The sequence below is a fragment of the Notolepis coatsorum genome, assembly GCF_963971535.1.
Source record: "Notolepis coatsorum genome assembly, chromosome: 6".
Lineage (NCBI taxonomy): Eukaryota > Metazoa > Chordata > Actinopteri > Aulopiformes > Paralepididae > Notolepis > Notolepis coatsorum.
The window spans coordinates 542,886-561,521 of record NC_140170.1 but is presented as its reverse complement, the minus strand read 5'-3'; the positions used below and the strand labels follow the sequence as shown (position 1 = coordinate 561,521).

The window sequence follows — 18,636 nt, the reverse complement described above, 5'->3', positions numbered from 1 at the left end:
GCGATATACTAAATGACAGCCAAACATGGCACTGCAACTAAATAACACAAATACAATAGGCACATTTGTGACTGTTACAAATATAACACGTTTTATACTTGTGCTACAAGATTTTGGCCTGTGCTACAAAACTATCAACCTCTGTAGCACCAGTGCTATGTGCAAAAAAAGTTAACGTACAGCCCTGCATTGGGTGTATGGTCGTTGGCGCCTAGGGGTCGCTGTCCAATAGGAGAGCGAGTATTATGGTCTGGTTTGTACCCAGGTAAAGGGATATTCCGTGTATATATACAAAGAATATACAAGGGATATCAAACGATATACAAATATTATACAAGGGATCTCAAGCAATAAATATATATATTCGGTTTAATCTGACCCTTTGTAACAGTAGTAGTATGGCGATATTGTGTGTATTGAGCCGTACTGTATTGTACCCATTCTGCAATCTGTTAATAAAGTTTTCATTCATTCATTCAGGTGACTCTTGCAACTTTGAGCCAGAAGAATAAGGTCATCGTTGGAGGCGACATGCGTGCAGACTCCCCAGGTTAGAAGCATTTCCCAATGTCAGATTTCTACTTTATGATTTAATTCAGAGTATTGCACTACATTGATGAAATTGTTATTCTACTCCTGTATGTCCACAGGCCACTGCGCAAAGTACGGCAGCTACTCCGTCATGGAACTAGACTCCAACACTGTCATAGACATCCAGCTAGTGCAGGTGAATACCGGTATACTACTTGTAGTGGCCGCTTGTCTCATTGAATGACTTGAATGTCCAAGATGCAGCCGATGTAGTTTGCAGGGTTTTATTGTCCAAAGGAAAAGATGAATGATGATGAAGTTGAACAGAGCAGTTGTCAATTGTTTGTTGCAGATAAGCAGTTCCAGGTTTGAGAGTGAATCCTCGCAGGTGCATGTACTAGCTCTGAATACAGAGCCTCTTATAATAGAGCTGGTGTGCCCCCTAGTGTCCAAACATAAATACTGTTCTACCGTTACCCCCTCCAAACGGTTACTGGAAAGAATTACACTCCTCCACATACAAATTTATTTGGAATAACAAACCACCACGTATAAAAAGATCCACCGCACAGAGAAACAAAGCAGACGGAGGTATGGCATTTCCAGATTTCTACCACTACTTTAAGGCGTACACTTTAAGACCACTAACAACATGGTTTGATCCCCAAGCATTAGTATCCAAGGAGAAGTTTAGAAGAAAATATAGTAGCTCCACATAGGCTGAAGGGCATAGTATACACCAAATTACCAATTAAGCAATGCGATCCTAAATTATTATTATTATTATATAAATGGCATAATCACATAATGGGTATTAGGGGTATATCCTGTATAAGACATGACTAAATGGTAATTTCATTGGATATGCACTGTGAATTAATGCTTGTATATCTTATCGTGTGTTGTCATGTTTGTTTATGTCTGTTTAAAAAAATACAAAAAAAAAATACAAAAAAAAATCTAGAAAAAAAAAAATACTGTTCTGCCTCTGTTCTGTTCAACAGAGCAATGAGGTTGGTGGCAGTTACCATATGGAAAAAGAAGGATTGCAGCGAAGCCTAGCTCTTCTGAAGGACAGTGGTGTGACATTGGATTGCATTGTCACAGACCGTCACCCCCAGATTCAGAAGTTCCTGAGAGATCAGGGCATCAATCACTTCTATGATGTCTGGCATCTAGCAAAGGGTATGACACATTCAATCTCTTATGCTGTTGTTATCCTGTTCTGTTTAAATATGCATGATATCAAAGGTCTAAAATTAAGCTGTGTAAACAATGTATAGCTTGGTAAGTAAATCAATTATGTAATAGACTGGATGATGACTTATGTTCTGCAAAATCCTATTACAAGGGTTGTCTAAGAAGGTGGACCAAGTGGCCAAGGACAAGGACTGTCTGGTGGTGAAGAAGTGGAGGCAAGCCATAACAAACCACCTCTACTGGACTGCATCTTCATCGCAGACAGGCCCTGAGAAAGTGGCAAAGTGGACGTCACTGTTCAACCACATGCATGATGTCCATACACATAAAGACCCACTGTTTAAAAAGTGTCTTCATGCGGACCATCTCTCAAGAGATAAGAGCAAGTGGTTGAAGCCTCGTATGTACACACTATGGTTATGTGTCAGAAGTTGATATTGTCAAAAGACCTATGTATGTCTGTCCATCTTTCATGATGAGTATATATTTAACATATTTTTTTCTGAATGCAATTTCTTTTTACCTTTAGAATCAAAGGCTGCCTTCAGACTTGAAAAAGTGCTTCTAAACAAGAGAATCCTGAAGGATGTCGCTAAACTCAGTCCACACCACCAAACGTCTCCATTGGAGTCCTATCACAGTGTCATCTTACGGTTCGCACCAAAGAACGTTGTGTTTCCATTTCTAGGAATGCTTTGCAGGTAATTTAGATTGTGTACAGATGACTAATTATGAACACCTGATGTGTAATCACTCATTATGTAGAAAATAGATTACCTACTAGATCTATTAAAAATATATTGCTTATATATATTTTTGTTCTTTCAGACTCTACCTATCTGCAATGCATTTCAATGAAAATGCCAAACGCCCACAAGCTACAAGTTCCACCGGAGAGCCTGCCTTCAAGTTAAATTTTCCCAAGGCAAAGGGAAACCCATAAGGGCTGCGGCAACATTCAGTGAGTAAAACATGCAATTTCTTGGAATGTTAACTTATTCTTGGGCACTTGGGTTTAGATTTTTTTGAGGCGTTAGAGGGCGGTATAAGACCGTCTGCCAGCTCAGACACATTCAGTACAGCATGCACAAGGTGCCCCGCTGAATTATGAATGGCAATAGCGAATAAAAATAAATACTGTGAGAAAAACATAATCTACGTTTCCGGCACTCAACCGTCGAGCGACAGAAACGTAATTCTACGTCAACAGCACCCAAAGGGTTAATCAGCTCTCAAGGTACTGAAATGTGGCATTGATTGATCCAACGTGAATCGGTACCCTTATACTGTAAGTACCGAGTTCGGTACCCAACCCTAATCATACCCCCCCTCACACACACACATATATATATATGTAGTAGGGCTGCACGATTTTGGGAAATAATCTAATTGCGATTATTCTGACAGATATTGCGATTGCGATTTGCGATGCGATTATAACATATTTAAAAAAAAATTTACAAGAAGAATGTTGCTGCTTTCTGTAGTCGGGTCCCAACTGCAAAATTACTGTATTACCCTGTATTATACACTTTTACTATCATGTAGACTATTCTGCTTTGTGTTTACATTGTATACATGCACATTTATTATGTTCTTGTGTGATGTATCGCACATTTTATTGCTGTGTGATGTATTGCAAATGTTATTGCTGTCATCTTGGCCAGGTCTACCTTGCAAAGGAGATCTTGTATCTCAATGGGACTTCCTGGTTAAATAATAAAAAAAAAAAAAAAAAAATGTTTTTTTTTTTTTTTTTTTTTTTTAATTGCAGGCTTGGCGATTTGATCATTGCATCATTCCAAATCGCGATTTCGATTAAAAAACGATTAATCGTGCAGCCCTAATATGTAGCATAGATGTTTGGCACCGGGATTGGGTTTCTTCATTGAGTGCTTATCCTTATCTTTAGGGCACAAGTATCTTGTGTTTTACTTCAAATTCAGACCTAATTACTAGCTCCTACTCAAACCCAGCAATAAACAACTACTACCCACACATAATTTTGAATCCAAATAAAATGTGCCTAGCCTTTAATAAACATTAATATTTGTGGTTTTCTACAGTTTGGTTAACATTTACATTTAGTAATTTAGCTGACGCTTTTATCCAAAAATAGCATGTGTGTGCCTATTCCTTTTTTCGGTAATTGAGTTTGGATTTTGTGTGTGAGCTTACTTTCTTTTCCTTTTGAAAGTCCACGTGTGTTTTTGATTTATCTGTAAACAAAGACCGAAAATAAAACTATTCATCATCATCATCATCATCATCATGTGGGGACTGACCCTGCTGTTGATCATGGAGGCTTCTCACACTGCTTATAGTGAATATGGAGTCTTTGGTATCAGCCTCCTCCAGGCCTTGAAGCTGCTCTCCCTCCTGACTGCTCCAGGTTTCCTCCTGTTCCTCTTTAATCTGTGAGGGCTCTGGGTCCTCCTGGTCCAGACTGGGGCTCCTCTCCTGCTGCTCAGGGTGAACCTCCTTACAGACTGACAGCTGTGGGGGGTCTGGAGGGAAGGACAGAGAATTGAAGAACCAGAATTATCTTTGCTAGTTTCTGAAAACTTGACAGTGCAGAATTTAAACTGGTCTGACACCACATGCGGAAGTGCAGTATTTATCTCAACTCATACTGATTGATTGATTGAAGATTTTATTAACAGATTGCAGAATGTGTACAATACAGTACGGCTCAATACACACAATTGTTAAGGGGATGCAGACCAGAGAAAGACTTTCGTCTTGTTTACATCAGGGTCCCCCATTTCCAATTCATAATGACATTTATGACATACACGACATAGATATCATGACATTTATGACATACACGACATACAGATGTACAGTAGGGATGCCCCGAAGGGATGCCCCGATCGATCGGCCACCGATCGTTATCGGCCGATAATCAGTATAAATATGCGATCGGTGATCATGCTTTATTTTCGCAGATCGTCAAAACCGATCTCACTCGCTGAGTTCCGTCTCAGACACCGGGAGCTGCACACAGTGGTGCGGCGTCTGCTTCTCCATCCAGCCCCTCCCGCACGCATGTAAACACGGGTCTAGTCTAGTGGGACGGGACCTCCCTAAGCTAACGTTAGCTACCGTTACAAAATGACCCAGTCAACCATTCACTTCCAGTCCAATACATGATGAGGCATTGTCTAACCGAATGGTATCTAGCCGGCCAGCTACTGATAGCTCCTGACATCAACAAACGCTCCAGCAAGTCTAGTAGAGACGTGTATGATACCTCCGCTAGCTCACTCACGTTAGCTGACGCCAGCTCACTGTTCAAAACGAAATGTCCCACTGAACTAAATAGTTCACTGAGGCGCTGTATCAACGTTATATAGCCGGCGAGCAGTAGCGACAGATAGCTCCTGATATCAATGTTTTATAACACTCATTCGATGCGTATTCGAGCTGAGGGCATGTTGTTGAATGTGATCAATAGGGTCCAGCTGCAGCTCCGGAGAATCCTGGCCGTAGCTGCAGGCTACTCGAGTATAGGGTCCAGCTGCAGCTCCGGAGAATCCTGGCCGTAGCTGGAGGCTACTCGAGTACACACAGACAGTGGAGCTTGTTGCGTGGTGGCGATGTCTCGCAGATAATACAAGTACAAGTCTAATTATATAATAGATATATTTTATAAAAAAAATTTAAAAAAGATTTATATAAAATAATTTTTATTTTTTTTTTATCAAAAACAATCGGTATCGGATCGGTATCGGCCGATATGGCTCACGACGATCGGTGACAAAAAACGTGATCGGGGCATCCCTAATCAGGGCTGTACACTGCGACGAGATGATCGCAAATTGCCCCTTTAATTGGCCGTTGCGATTGGTAAATAATATTTGGGGGCGGGCTTGCAAGTAGTGATTTCAAGCCTTGCATTCGCATTTCACTCCTAAATTATCCAAGGCTGAGCACTCACTCTGATAGACTGGCTGACTGTCTGATTTAGCTATGAAGAAAAGTAAAGTTAGTAGTAGGGATGGGAATCGATGGTTCCTAATTGTCCGATGCCTGGAATCGCGTGCCTGTGACTTTCGATTCCCTTATCGCTGCCAGGTTTTCCCGACCGTTATAACGTTAGCATGTTAGCGTTAGCATGTAGCTAATGGCAGACTATTTGATTCCTTAAGCCAAGGGCTCGAAATTGCCTGGGTTTTGGTTATATGCTCCCGCTGTTTGGCTACTTCTATGTGCAGTGAAAACTACTCGAAATGCTTTAGAACCTAGTCATTGATTTAGTTCAGGGTTAGCCGCGGAGCTAACGCTAGCTAACGTGAGCTAACTCTAGCTAATCAAGCTCACAGAGAGAGATAAACAGCTGACAGCAGGTAGTACAGGTACACAAATACAATAAAACAAGGGGTGGGGGCTGTCGTGTAAACCTTGTACTCTTTAGTTCACATATAATAAGAGACGGAGGGTTGACTGTTTACTAGTAGGGAATCCTAGGGACCGTGCAACATACAAACAGGTCCGTGTAGCAACACGAGCCCATAGCTTACAGGACAGGGGCCCGGGGAGGGAGCTCTGTGTGTGTGTGTGTGTGTGTGTGTGTGTGTGTGTGTGTGTGTGTGTGTGTGTGTGTGTGTGGAAGAGAGAGGGAGAGAGAGAAACAGAGCATGATTTAGTGTATGTCTTAGAGCAGGCGGCTGTGTTGCAGTGTGCAGGCCTGTGGGTTTAGTGTCTCTAGAGCTGTGTTTCAGTGTGCAGGCCTGTGGGTTCAGACTATGGTTAGACTAGTGTATTCCTGGCGTTTTTTTATACGTTTTTGACGACGTTTGATGTCCTATCTACACAGAAATGCGTTTTTTTGTGGATACGGCTGAAACGCAAAATTGTGTTTGCGTTTGGAGATACGCAAAAAAAACGCTTCGACAACAGCGTGTAGTCAGCACGGAGCAGTTGTTGCGAAAACGCCCATGCGCAGTAGATACCATCTGCGTGCCCTTCCGGTGACAACAGTGTGTGTGTTTGGGACAGAGCTCCGTGTCCCAAATAGCTTCAGCTACCATGTGTTGTCAAGTTATTGTTATAAGGACCCCAGTCCAAGCTACAACAGTCTGCATTCCCTTAACAATTGTTTGTATTGAGCCGTATTGTATTGTACCCATATGCAATATGTTAAATAAAGTTTACATCCATTCATTCTGCTAGCATTACCGATTGCATGAGCAGCTGGCTAACGTGAGCTATCAGGATTCAGACCCTGTTAGCTCAGAGTTCCTCTTTCAACTTAACAAGCATTAAACAAAATGGCCCAGTCATCTATTCACCTTTGTTTAATACACACAGCGTTGTCTCTAATGTTATCTAACTACTGATAGCTCGCGATATCATCAGTTTCGTGCTGGCTAAGTAGCATGAGCTAACGTTAGCTTCTAGCCACAATGCTATATTGTTATAATGGCATACTCCATTGACGTTAGCATGCAGCTAACAATGCTACCGATCGTTTTTTAGACTAAACTATCCGCTCTTGGTGGTCACTTGTGTTGATGTTAGTTTTGTTTCATCAACAAATGACAGGCAGAACACACAGTGAATGTATCCGTTTTGTTTATTGCACTTTTATTAGGCTTTGCTGAAAAATTATTGCTGCATTGAGTGCATCTTGCATTGCAAGATGGTGGCGCGGCATAGGCGCCTGCCTTATTGACATTTTCTTTGCTGGAGCTTCCACCAGGAAGTGTATTGGCACATTCGTTCTGATTGGTTGAAATTGCCTTCATGTTTGCCACCTACTGCCACCTACTGCTTTGGCAGTGTACTACATCAGTGTGCTCGGCTGACAAAAACGGAAAAAAAACGAAAGTGTGACTCGAGGCGCATGACGTCGCGGCGATACGCGGCGATACGTATAAGAAAACAATACGAAATGATACGAAAGGTGTAACCTCAGCCTTAGTGTCTCTAGAGCTGTGTTTCAGTGTGCAGGCCTGTGGGTTTAGTTAGAGCCATATGAAATCCGCGTTCACGGAATCGCGGACGGAATCGCGGAATTAACCAATAAAAATGGAATCAACTGCAAAACGTGGAATATTGCAGAATTTGGCCTAATCTGGACGGAAATTTCGTTTTTGGGTGGAACGTTTGGTGTACACGCGACCGGGGAGGCGGGGACGCTACAGCGTGTTACACACAACACAGCCGCGGTGCTCAAGCGTCTGGCTGCTTGTGTTAACATCGTCAAGAAGCTAAACTATTCCACAATAAGCCCTCAATTCAGAGCAGAACAGTATCCTAATGACTTTTATGCCTTCGGTGATAAGGTGTTTTGCTAATTCTGTCAACGTTCCGTGGACTGGACCCGCAAAAACGTTAGGACGTTTAGCTTCTAGCTAAATCTAGTGCACCCATCCATTTGTTTAATGCAAACGACTGCCCTTTATAAACTAAATACACTTAAATAGCTATGTAACGTTATAGGACTATCTATGGAAATGATAGCTTCTAGAAGTTCTAGCTAAATCTGGTGCACCCATCAATTTGTTTAATGCAAACGATTGTCATTATACACTGCCCTTTATAATCTAAATAAACTTAAATAGCTATGAAACGTTACATTACATAGGACTATAGATGGAAATGATAGCTTCTTGCTAAATCTAGTGCACCCATCCATTTGTTTAATGCAAACTATTGTCATTATACACTGCCCTTTATAATCTAAATAAACTTAAATAGCTATGAAACGTTACAGTACATAGGACTATAGATGGAAATGATAGCTTCTTGCTAAATCTGGTGCACTCATCCATTTGTTTAATGCAAACGTTTGCCATTATACACTGTCCTTTATAAACGAAATAAACTAAACTAAAGGTGCCTAAATTATGCATTACTATATTTCATCACAATATAATAGATATAGCTAGGTTACTGACATTGTCATTGTGATAATGTCAGTAGTAGCTAGCTGTATCTATTGTTTACACTTGAAATATGTATTTTTATTTTGTCACAATATTAATTGAAAAATATTGTGTAAAATTGAACTGTATTTCTGAGTTGAAGCACTTAAAAACATTAAATGGACTGTTATATCTTATTCAATTGTGGACATTTATTCATTCCCACTTATTAGACACTATTTCTGATGGTAAAATGAGCATAAAAGGCAAAATACAGAATTCTGAAATATTAAAACGGAAAAAATTGAATTTGGGAAAAAATAAAATGGAATTTGGAAAATAATAAAACGGATTTCATATGGCTCTAGGTTTAGTGTATGTCTTAGAGCTGTGTTGCAGTGTGCAGGCCTGTGGGTTTAGTGTATGTCTCTAGAGCTGTGTTGCAGTGTGCAGGCCTGTGGGTTTAGTGTCTCTAGAGCTGTGTTGCAGTGTGCAGGCCTGTGGGTTTAGTGTCTCTAGAGCTGTGTTGCAATGTGCAGGCCTGTGGGTTTAGTGTCTCTAGAGCTGTGTTGCAGTGTGCAGGCCTGTGGGTTTAGTGTATGTCTTAGAGCTGTGTAGCAGTGTGCAGGCCTGTGGGTTTAGTGTATGTCTTAGAGCTGTGTTGCAGTGTGCAGGCCTGTGGGTTTAGTGTATGTCTCTAGAGCTGTGTTGCAGTGTGCAGGCCTGTGGGTTTAGTGTACGTCTCTAGAGCTGTGTTGCAGTGTGCAGCAGATACTGACTATGAACACTGTTAATACACCGTTATCAATGAAAGAAGAAATGTTTGCAGCTGTGGTAATACAAAGTTCAGTTGGTTCATTATAAAAGATACAAACCTGACAACAAAAGCACTTAAATGTTAAATAAAAGGACCACAGTAATGAGGCAGGAGGAACATATTTTTTGCACTATAAATGGTAAAATTGTTATTAAAAAATGTGCCCCTAAAAAAATTTTTTTGACCCCAAATTTCTCATTTAGGGGCAAGTGTGCCCCTAGTGAAAAAGCTTAGCGTACAGCCCTGCTAATGTACAGTACTGTTACATTTATGACATACAAGATATAGATTCAGATTTAGATTAGATTCAGAGTTTTATTTTATTGTTTTATTAATATTACTATGGCCCATTCAACATCGATTATCTATCGTTCAGGATGTGGGAACGTTACACTCTTTTATTCATACATTCATACAAAAATACCTTCTAGAATATAAGTATGTTTTTATCGTTTTCTGCAGTAATTCCTAGAGCGTGAGTTATAGGCCTAAACGCATAATAGATTATCGATTGCCGTTTCCCCCCTATACACGCTATATTAAAAAATTTAACTGTATATGATCGGTATACGTTATGCTTCATCATGCATGGAGGAAAGGGGGGGGGGGGGTCGTTTATAATTCCCCGATCATCAGTAACTGCTTTATGTAGTATGGGTGGATATATTGATCCGATGGTTTGCATTGCAAACAAGGAAAATCACAATTGGGTTGAAAATAACATTAGTGTCCTCTTACCGTGGGTCAAAGAGACTGGCGGTGAAAGATCCCAAGTATACGGCGTCGATCGCCTAGGTCCATTTCCGGTTTGTATGTCGCAATAAACGCCGAAATCATATAGATTATTAAGTTTAGAAAGCGATCCATTATGTACATTGTGTCTGTCGGGAGTCATGCAACTATATCTGACGGCCGGATGAATTTAATCGACGCACAGCCCCCATATCCTGTTGACGAGTGTAACTCGCCCGACCATCCACCAAGCGGCGGTATTGAGCCGTCGTTGCCTTCACCTGTAGGGTCCAGCTGCAGCGTCGCGGGTGTATATATGAATTATGAATGCTATGGCGAAAAAATGAAATATTGATCTAAAAATCGCTGGACAGCGTTATTGGCAGAATTCGCATGGCGGGCAATAACGCTGTAAATCGATTTTGGCGACCAATGTGTTAACCACCTCATTTATATATATATATATATATATTTTTTTTTTTATAGTTTTACTATTACTAAGGAAATGGCTAGGCAGTTTTGTGGATGCTGATTTTTTACCCATTACCTTATTTAGAATGTCCCATGTGCCCTTAATATTATTTTTATTTTCGCCTAACAATTTATTGTAATAATCTTTCTTAGCCCGTCTCATAATTAATACGAACTTATTCTTATACACTTTGTATTTAGTTTCAGCAGCCTTCGTTCTACATTTGATAAAATCTCAATAAAGTTTGTTTTTCTTTTTACATGCATTCTCTAATCCCTTTGTTATCCATGGTTTTCTATTGTCATTACTTTTTCGTTTATATTGAACCATTGGGCAGTGTTTATCGTAGAGTGTCCGATAGATATTAAAAAAAAGTATTGTAAGCAGCATTAACGTCTTCTACATTGACCCCCTTCCATTCTTCATTCAAAAGATCATACAAATATACAGTACTGTTTAATAGGGGTGGGACGATACATCGATCCAGATCGATACATCGATGTAATTATCAACAATCGAATCGGATCGATGCGATGTAATAAGATCGATTCATATCGATACTCTTATTTTGAAAATCCTGTGGCGAGTCTCATATCCGCCCAAGAACAACAGCAGTAGCTCCGTGTGTGTAGACGTTACAGCATAGCATTCTCCCTTTCTGTGTGTGTGTGTGCGCGCGTCTTTGGAAAGACCAGATGAGGTCAGAGGAGTTTGATGTTTAAATGTTATTTAAACATAAACAATATAATACATAATAAATGTAGGCCTATACATGATCATGCAACATCAACAAATTGTTGTAGGAACGGTTTGGGAGAGGGAGGTTGTGAGTTTTGAGTTCCAAAAAATTTAGCTTAAAGTTTAAAGCTCAATATATAAAAACGTGGCACTTTACAGTGAACAGGAGGTCTATTTGTATTAAAAACAATAGATTGATTTTCCTTTAAATGTCTGGAAGAGCTCAAAAATACAAATGTCAAATGATATTTTCATTACCTTTTTTTTGTTGATCTAAATGTTACTGATTGTGTTAAATGGGCATATGATATCATCTCATATCGATCGCAGGCACCTGAATCTAATCGTATCGTATTGTATCGTGAGAGACTTTGTGATATCGGCAAATATCGTATCGTTGTCCAAAGAATCGATATCGTATCGTATCATGATGAAACTGGTGATTCCCACCCCTACTGTTTAACAGAGATCCTAAAAGAAAATATATACATTCGAGGGGGAAGACACTGTACATTGGGAGGGGGTACTATGCAGTATGCACCAACTAGCCTACATCAGTGACTTCCAGGACCATTATTATTGGTAAAGGTAAAGCTTTCACAAATTCTGCACATAGATTCCCTTCATAACTTTATAAGCATACATGGTGGAAACATGTGGTTTGGATTATTGTTTTACTACAGTACGTACACTACTACAGTTCCGTGGCGAAAGGATACATATGTGAGTAAAACACCCGCTGCTAGTTTCTGATATTCAACGGTGCTGTGCGTTACCTGCTTCGTTCAGCCATAACCTGTCAAATCATCTGCAAAACAGATTGAAAACACAAACCTGCTCTTTGTAACTTTATATCTTGGCTTTCAGAAGGATGTCCAGCAGCTTGTTTTGACGCTCGATCTGCCATTTTGACCGGGAATCCTTATCCTAATAAACGTTAATCATATTTTAAATTATATCCTCAACAGCTGTTTTAGTCGCTCTTTAACAAGAGCCTCCATCTGTTCTATTTGAGACATTTCTAAATGTGAAATTAAAACTGAATTCCTTCCTTCTTCTTCAATGGGTTTAAACTTTAATGGCGGATCGCGACCACAATGAATTCCTTCCTGATGCTCTACCTCGCTTGCGTGATTTTCTTTTCGTAGCCGCAGATTGCGGAGACGCTCTCTGATTGGCCACTGACGTTTCTGGTCATGTGACATGTGCGCCCAATCGCGTGACGAGCTGTGTCTTTGCCCATTTCCGCCTCGAACAGCATGCAAACCATAGATATCTATAGAACACTATAGTTCTATATATATCTATGATGCAAACTACCTAACGCCTAGTTTATCACTGGTTAAGCTTAGGCGACTCTTTCGAAGTTGGTTATGGTTAGAGTTTGGAATCAGGGCTGGTGTTCTATCGCCCTGCTCTAAGACAAACTCTAACCTTAACCAACTTCGAAAGAGTGCCTAAGCTTAACCGTGAAAGAAACAGGCGTCACACGATTGCTTGGGCGCACATGTCACATGACCAGAAACGTCAGTGGCCAATCAGAGAGCGTCTCCGCAAACTGCGGCTACGAAAAGAAAACGCGCCTCGAGGTCTGTCTCACTTCCTGTATTTTGTCACGTGAGCAACACAAGGTGCGTCATTGGCGGGTTTACTCCTCCTATCCACAGGCAAGGAAACTTTACAAAATGGAAGAGTCATCGCGTCAGAACACCAGGCAGCCTGAATTCTTTCCCCAATACATTTCCAGTTCCGCGTTTGATTGATTGATTGATTGAAAACTTTATTAACAGATTACAGAGTAGGTAAAGTACAGTACAGCTCAATACATACAATTGTTAAGGGGATGCAGACCAGAGAAAGACTTTCGTCTTGTTTACATCAGGGTCCCCCATTTTCAATTCATCATAACATATATGACATACACGACATACAGATAGACAGTACTGCTACATCTATACATTTATGACATACCAGACAATACAGTACTGTTTGTGATACAAAAAGAGTCCAGAAAAGAGAGTATATACATTTCAAGTTTCTTTAATAGTTGTCATACAGAAGTACAGAATACTTTTATACAAAATGCTTCTTACTGTTACGCTCCAGAGACTGTGCTAGACAAGATAAGTATGAAATAAAATAGTATAGCATGTAAATTAGAAGTAAAAAAAGAGGTCACAGTGTTCAGTATAGACATATGTACAATGTTCGATGCAGAATAGGAGTAACTGAGTTACCATATAATATACAATATACTATGCAGTGTCAGTGTACTAATATACAATACTTTATAGTGCAAAGCAGAAATGGGATGGGGTACAATTTAGGTACAATTTACAGTAAGGTGTACGAGTTGTAGTGCAAATCCTTTATCAATAAATATAAAGTGTGTTTAGTGTGGAGAGTGGGTGCTGCAGTGTGTTGTTTGTTTAAAGTGAGTGTGGATGTGTGTGCTGTGTGCATTTGATGGTTGTTGTATAGTGTTTATTGTTCGTTGAGCAGCCTGATGGCCTGGGGATAGAAGCTTCTTCTGAGTCTTTCTGTGCTCACCTTGAGACTCCGGTATCGCTTGCCTGACTGCAGCAGTTCAAAGATTTGACGTAGAAACTGTACATTGGAGGAGGTTGGGTAGGTGGGGGGGGGGGGGACTGTACATTGGAGGTGGTTGGTGGGGGGGGGGGGGGGGTTGGGTAGGTGGGGGGGTGGGGGACACACTGTACAACTGTACAAGCAAAACTGTACATTGGAATATTGACAAAACCATACTTGGTCATTTACTGTACATTGGAGGGGGTTGTGTTAGGACATTTACAGGGGCCAGTTTCGAATTGCAGTCTTCCGTAGGTGTTCTTTGAGAGTGGTTTTGAAAGTGGGTAGTGATTCACATTCCTTTACAGCTTTAGGTAGGGCGTTCCACATTGATGTGGCATAATTGCGAAACGTGTTTAGTCCCTTGTTTGAGCCGAATCTGGGTTTAACATGATTTGTGGAGCTCCCTCTGGTGTTGTGATCGTGGTATTCACTGACCTTTGGGAAGTATTTTGACATGTACATGGGTACCTTGGTCATGTAGTGTATCTTGTAGACCAGGCCCATTGCAAGTTGCTGTACTCTGTCGTCTACTCTAAGCCATCCTAGGTTGTCAAAGTGGGCAGGGGTGAGGTGGGTTCTAGGAGTAAGGTCAAGCATTAGTCTGACCAGTTTGTTTTGAGATGTTTTTGTTGTTGTTGTTTTTAGCGTCTTTGAGGTGCTTTGGTACCATGAGGTGCAAGCATAGTCGTAGTACACTTGAATGAGTGCTCCTGCCAGAGTCTTCAGGGTATTCTTGTTTACCAGTGAGGAGATCCGGTACAAGAATCGAGTTCGTTGGTTGACTTTTTTTATTACATTGGATGCCATTTTGTCACAGGAAAGATTTGCCTCTAGGATGGAACCCAGGTAGGTAATTTCTTCTTTCCTTGTGACAATATTGTCACCCACTGTAACTGAGAAGCCGTCGGTCTTGCTGAGTTTGTTATTTGAACCAAAGAGAATGGACTCTGTTTTGCCCATGTGTAATGATAGTTTGTTATCAGCGAGCCATATGCAGATTTTGCCTAGTTCTGAGCTGAGGGTTTTTTCAACCTGTAACTTGTTCTTGTCAGAGACCAGCAGGGCTGAGTCGTCCGCAAACAGGAACAAGTTGCAGTCACAAGCTGATGACATGTCATTTGCATAAATTAGGAACAGTAGCGGTCCTAGTATGCTTCCTTGTGGAACACCACAGCTCACTGGGAGGGGGGGGGATTGGGTACCGTTTACTTCCACCATCTGTTCTCTCCCCTCCAGGTAGGATTGCATCCAGCTCACTGATAGACTATCAAAACCATTTGCTTTTAGCTTGTCAATCAGAATGGTGTGATTGACAGTGTCGAAGGCCTTTTGTAGGTCCAGCATGACCATGCCGCAGTATTTGCCCGCGTCCACCTCTTGTTTGATGGACGTTCGCCTTCTGCGCTCTGATTGGCCACTGACGTTTCTGGTCGCGCCAATCGTGTGACGGCAAGTTCTTTCGCTGGTTAAGCTTAGGCACTCTTTCGAAGTTGGTTAAGGTTAGAGTTTGTCTTAGAACAGGGCGATAGTACACCAGCCCTGATTCCAAACTCTAACCTTAACCAACTTCGAAAGAGTCGCCTAAGCTTAACCAGTGATAAACTAGGCGTTAGGTAGTTTTCAGGCTGACACAGCTCGTCACACGATTGGGCGCACATGTCACATGACCAGAAACGTCAGTGGCCAATCAGATCGCACCAGAAACGTCCGTGGCCAATCAGATCGCAGAACGCGAACGCAGAACTGGAAATGTATTGGGGAAAGAATAGACGCCACCAGGCAGACTGGCCGTTTCTACACCCTTCCTTATTTTATAGTTTCCTTGCCTGTGGTGGATAGGAGGAGTAAACCCGCCAATGACGCACCGTGTATTGCTCACGTGACAAAATAAAGGAAGTGAGACAGACCGAGGCGAGGTAGAGGGCTTAGAGACGGAGCAGGCCATGCCGTGGATTTCTGGGGGGCAGCTGTTGTGGGGAGACGAGTACGAAGACGGAAGTTTGGATTGTTCATGTGGGAGGATGGATTTGGAGTTGTGCGCCGAGTGGCGGCGTCTGCGTCCGTCGGAACTGTGCAGCGAAGACAGGTGTGGGAGTAGTGGTCGGTGGGGTAAGGCGGAAAGTGTAGTTTTGAGAGAGCAGGAACAGGGGAAAACTCGCAATTGGTGGCCCCGGCCTGTGAGGGGCTGTCCAGGGTATTGGGAGGATCGTGATGGAAGTAAATGGTGTGATTGTAACGGAGGTACCGCAGTATATCCACAGTCACGGGTACAAGTGGTGACGTGGCTGTGGATGGTAAGCGGTACTGCAAGTAAACTCACTCCCCAGAGGCATCCAGACCCGGAAGCAAGAAGTGAATTCACTTCTTGCTTAGTGGTCTGTGATGCCGCCCGCAACGCGGGCGCCCGGGGTTCAACTCCCACTCAGGGCGATCCCTTAACAGGGGTCGAATCGACTAAAAACACAACGCAGACAAGATCACACCGGCTACACGTGGTGCCGTTAGACCCGGATGCCCTGGGTGGAGTGAGTTTAGGGGGGTGAGTCGTGAGTGTAACGGAGGTACCGCAGTATATCCACAGTCACGGGTACAAGTAGTGACGTGGCTGTGGATGGTAAGCAGTACTGCAAATAAACTCACTCCCCAGAGGCATCCAGACCCGGAAGCTGTGATGCCGCCCGCGATGCGGGCGCCCGGGGTTCAACTCCCACTCAGGGCGATCCCTTAACGGGGGTCGAATCGACTAAAAACACAACGCAGACAAGATCACACCGGCTACATGAGATGGGCGAGGAAGATGGCGATAGGGATAAGAATGGCCATGACAAAGGGAAGGGGCCGGGTGGGGACAGTATGGAGTGTAGTGGGGAAGAGAGTGGGGGAGAAGGGTGGAAAGAGGTGGGGAAGAAGAGTAGGGAAAGTGAGGGGAAGGGGAGTAAGAGGAAGAAAGAGAGGGGGGATAGCTTGAGTGGGTCAGAGGATGAGGGTAGAGGAAAGGGTTTTGTAGGGTTGAATGTAGTGGTGCGATTTGAGGGAGAAGACGGAGTTAGGGATATAGAGCCGAGACAGCTGTCAAAGCTCATTAAAGAGCAGTTAGGAGAGGTAAGGTACGGAAAGGTGTTGGGGGATGGGAACTTGTTTATAGGGTGTGTAAGTGTAGTGCAGGTAGAGAGGGCAAGGGAAATGAAGAGCATTGGCAAAGTGAATATCTGTAGAGTAGTGATAGTAGGGGAGAAAAGGGATGGTGGTTGCAAGGGGGTGATTAGTGGAATTCCAATTAAGGTTAGTGAAGAGATTTGAGGAGTAACGAACGTAATGGGAAAGTTTCGAGTGTAGAAAGGATGAAGAGAGGTGCAGACAGGCCCGGACTGGCCATCGGGAACACCGGGAGTTTTCCCGGTGGCCTAGCCTGCACAGATACAAAAATTATATTAAAAAAAAAATATATATATATATTTTTTTATTATAATAATTTTTTTTATTTTTTTGCCAGGCCATTGTTTCTAGTTGTGGCGGCGGCGGCGCGGTGCGATAGTTAGATAACCTTAGTGGGTGGGGAACAACCAGGATTTCACTGTCTGCGACAGAGTTGGAGAACTATCTGACTCTCTCTCCCTCACGTGGATCTCACACACACACAATGGAGCCGTGCTGCCGCTTTTGATTGGTGGAGGCGGGACCAGGCGATACAACTGATTGACAGCGGAGGCGGCGAATGGAATGGCTCAGATGCAGAATAGCAGCCAGGTAATGAGCCAGGTAGTGAGGGACTCAGGAGAGATACAGTAGAGCGAAAGTCAATTAACGTTGATGTCACGATGGACAGTGGAAGAAAGATAAAGGGTGGAGCCGAGAGAGGGATAAAACAAAGAAAAATAAAGGAGATGCTGCTAAATCCTGCAACATTTATCAAATGTTTTCTTGCACCAAGGTCAAGGAACCAGCAGGTTAGTCAGTGATAAAAATAAACATGTGGATGTTAGCTAGCTAACATTACCATGCAATGCATCATCTACCCTGTCAAAAGCCCAATGTTAAATCTGCCAAGAAACAAATAATAATTTAACCCTTGTATCTGAAAACTAAAGTGTTATACTCTTACCATATTAGGGGACTAAATTGAAAAACGCCATAAAAAGATTATATGTTGAAATAATTCCACACTTTCTTTTCCATAAATATTTTATTCAACTTCAGATTAAAAATGAAATACTCCCACTTTTCTGAAAGTTGTTAAATCTGACATTACAAAAAACAATATGTGGTGGTTATGATTGGGGCTGAAGTTGAATAAACAATTTATGAAAGAGAAAGTCAAAATAATTCCAAGATAATTCAAAGATTACACACCTTTGCCACATATATTGGCTACAAACATAATCACTGCAAAGTTATCAAAAAAATAAGAATCTGATCAGACACAAGGGTTAAGTTGTTGTTCCCCTTCTAATTTCCTCAAAAACATCTAGTCTAGTTAATGTGATCAATATTATTTGACAATTGATGCTTTTTGTTGGAAATTTCAGTCAGTGAGCTCATACTTTGAGCTCATTTTATAGTTAAAATAATTGAGACAACGCAATCTTCTGTTTTCGTTGTGCATGCATGCGTGTGCTCACCACACGCGATACATGTGTCACTATTCTGGCAGTGGCTACTGTTATTATAGTATTGTAATGAAA

At 41.9% G+C, this 18,636-nt stretch overlaps 1 protein-coding gene across 1 annotated transcript in view; it reads left to right on the top strand.

The window, feature by feature from the left end:
* Positions 1-531: 531 nt before the first annotated feature.
* The window catches only part of LOC311230732 (uncharacterized protein), a gene marked incomplete at both ends in the record, with an annotated part of 65,167 nt that continues 47,062 nt past the window's right edge, over positions 532-18,636 (top strand). The window contains 5 exons of the mRNA XM_084317091.1: positions 532-550; positions 651-727; positions 1,536-1,716; positions 1,883-2,131; positions 2,261-2,384. Coding sequence (XP_084173217.1) covers positions 532-550; positions 651-727; positions 1,536-1,716; positions 1,883-2,131; positions 2,261-2,384 — 650 coding nt within the window. The remainder of the gene's footprint in view (positions 551-650; positions 728-1,535; positions 1,717-1,882; positions 2,132-2,260; positions 2,385-18,636) is intronic.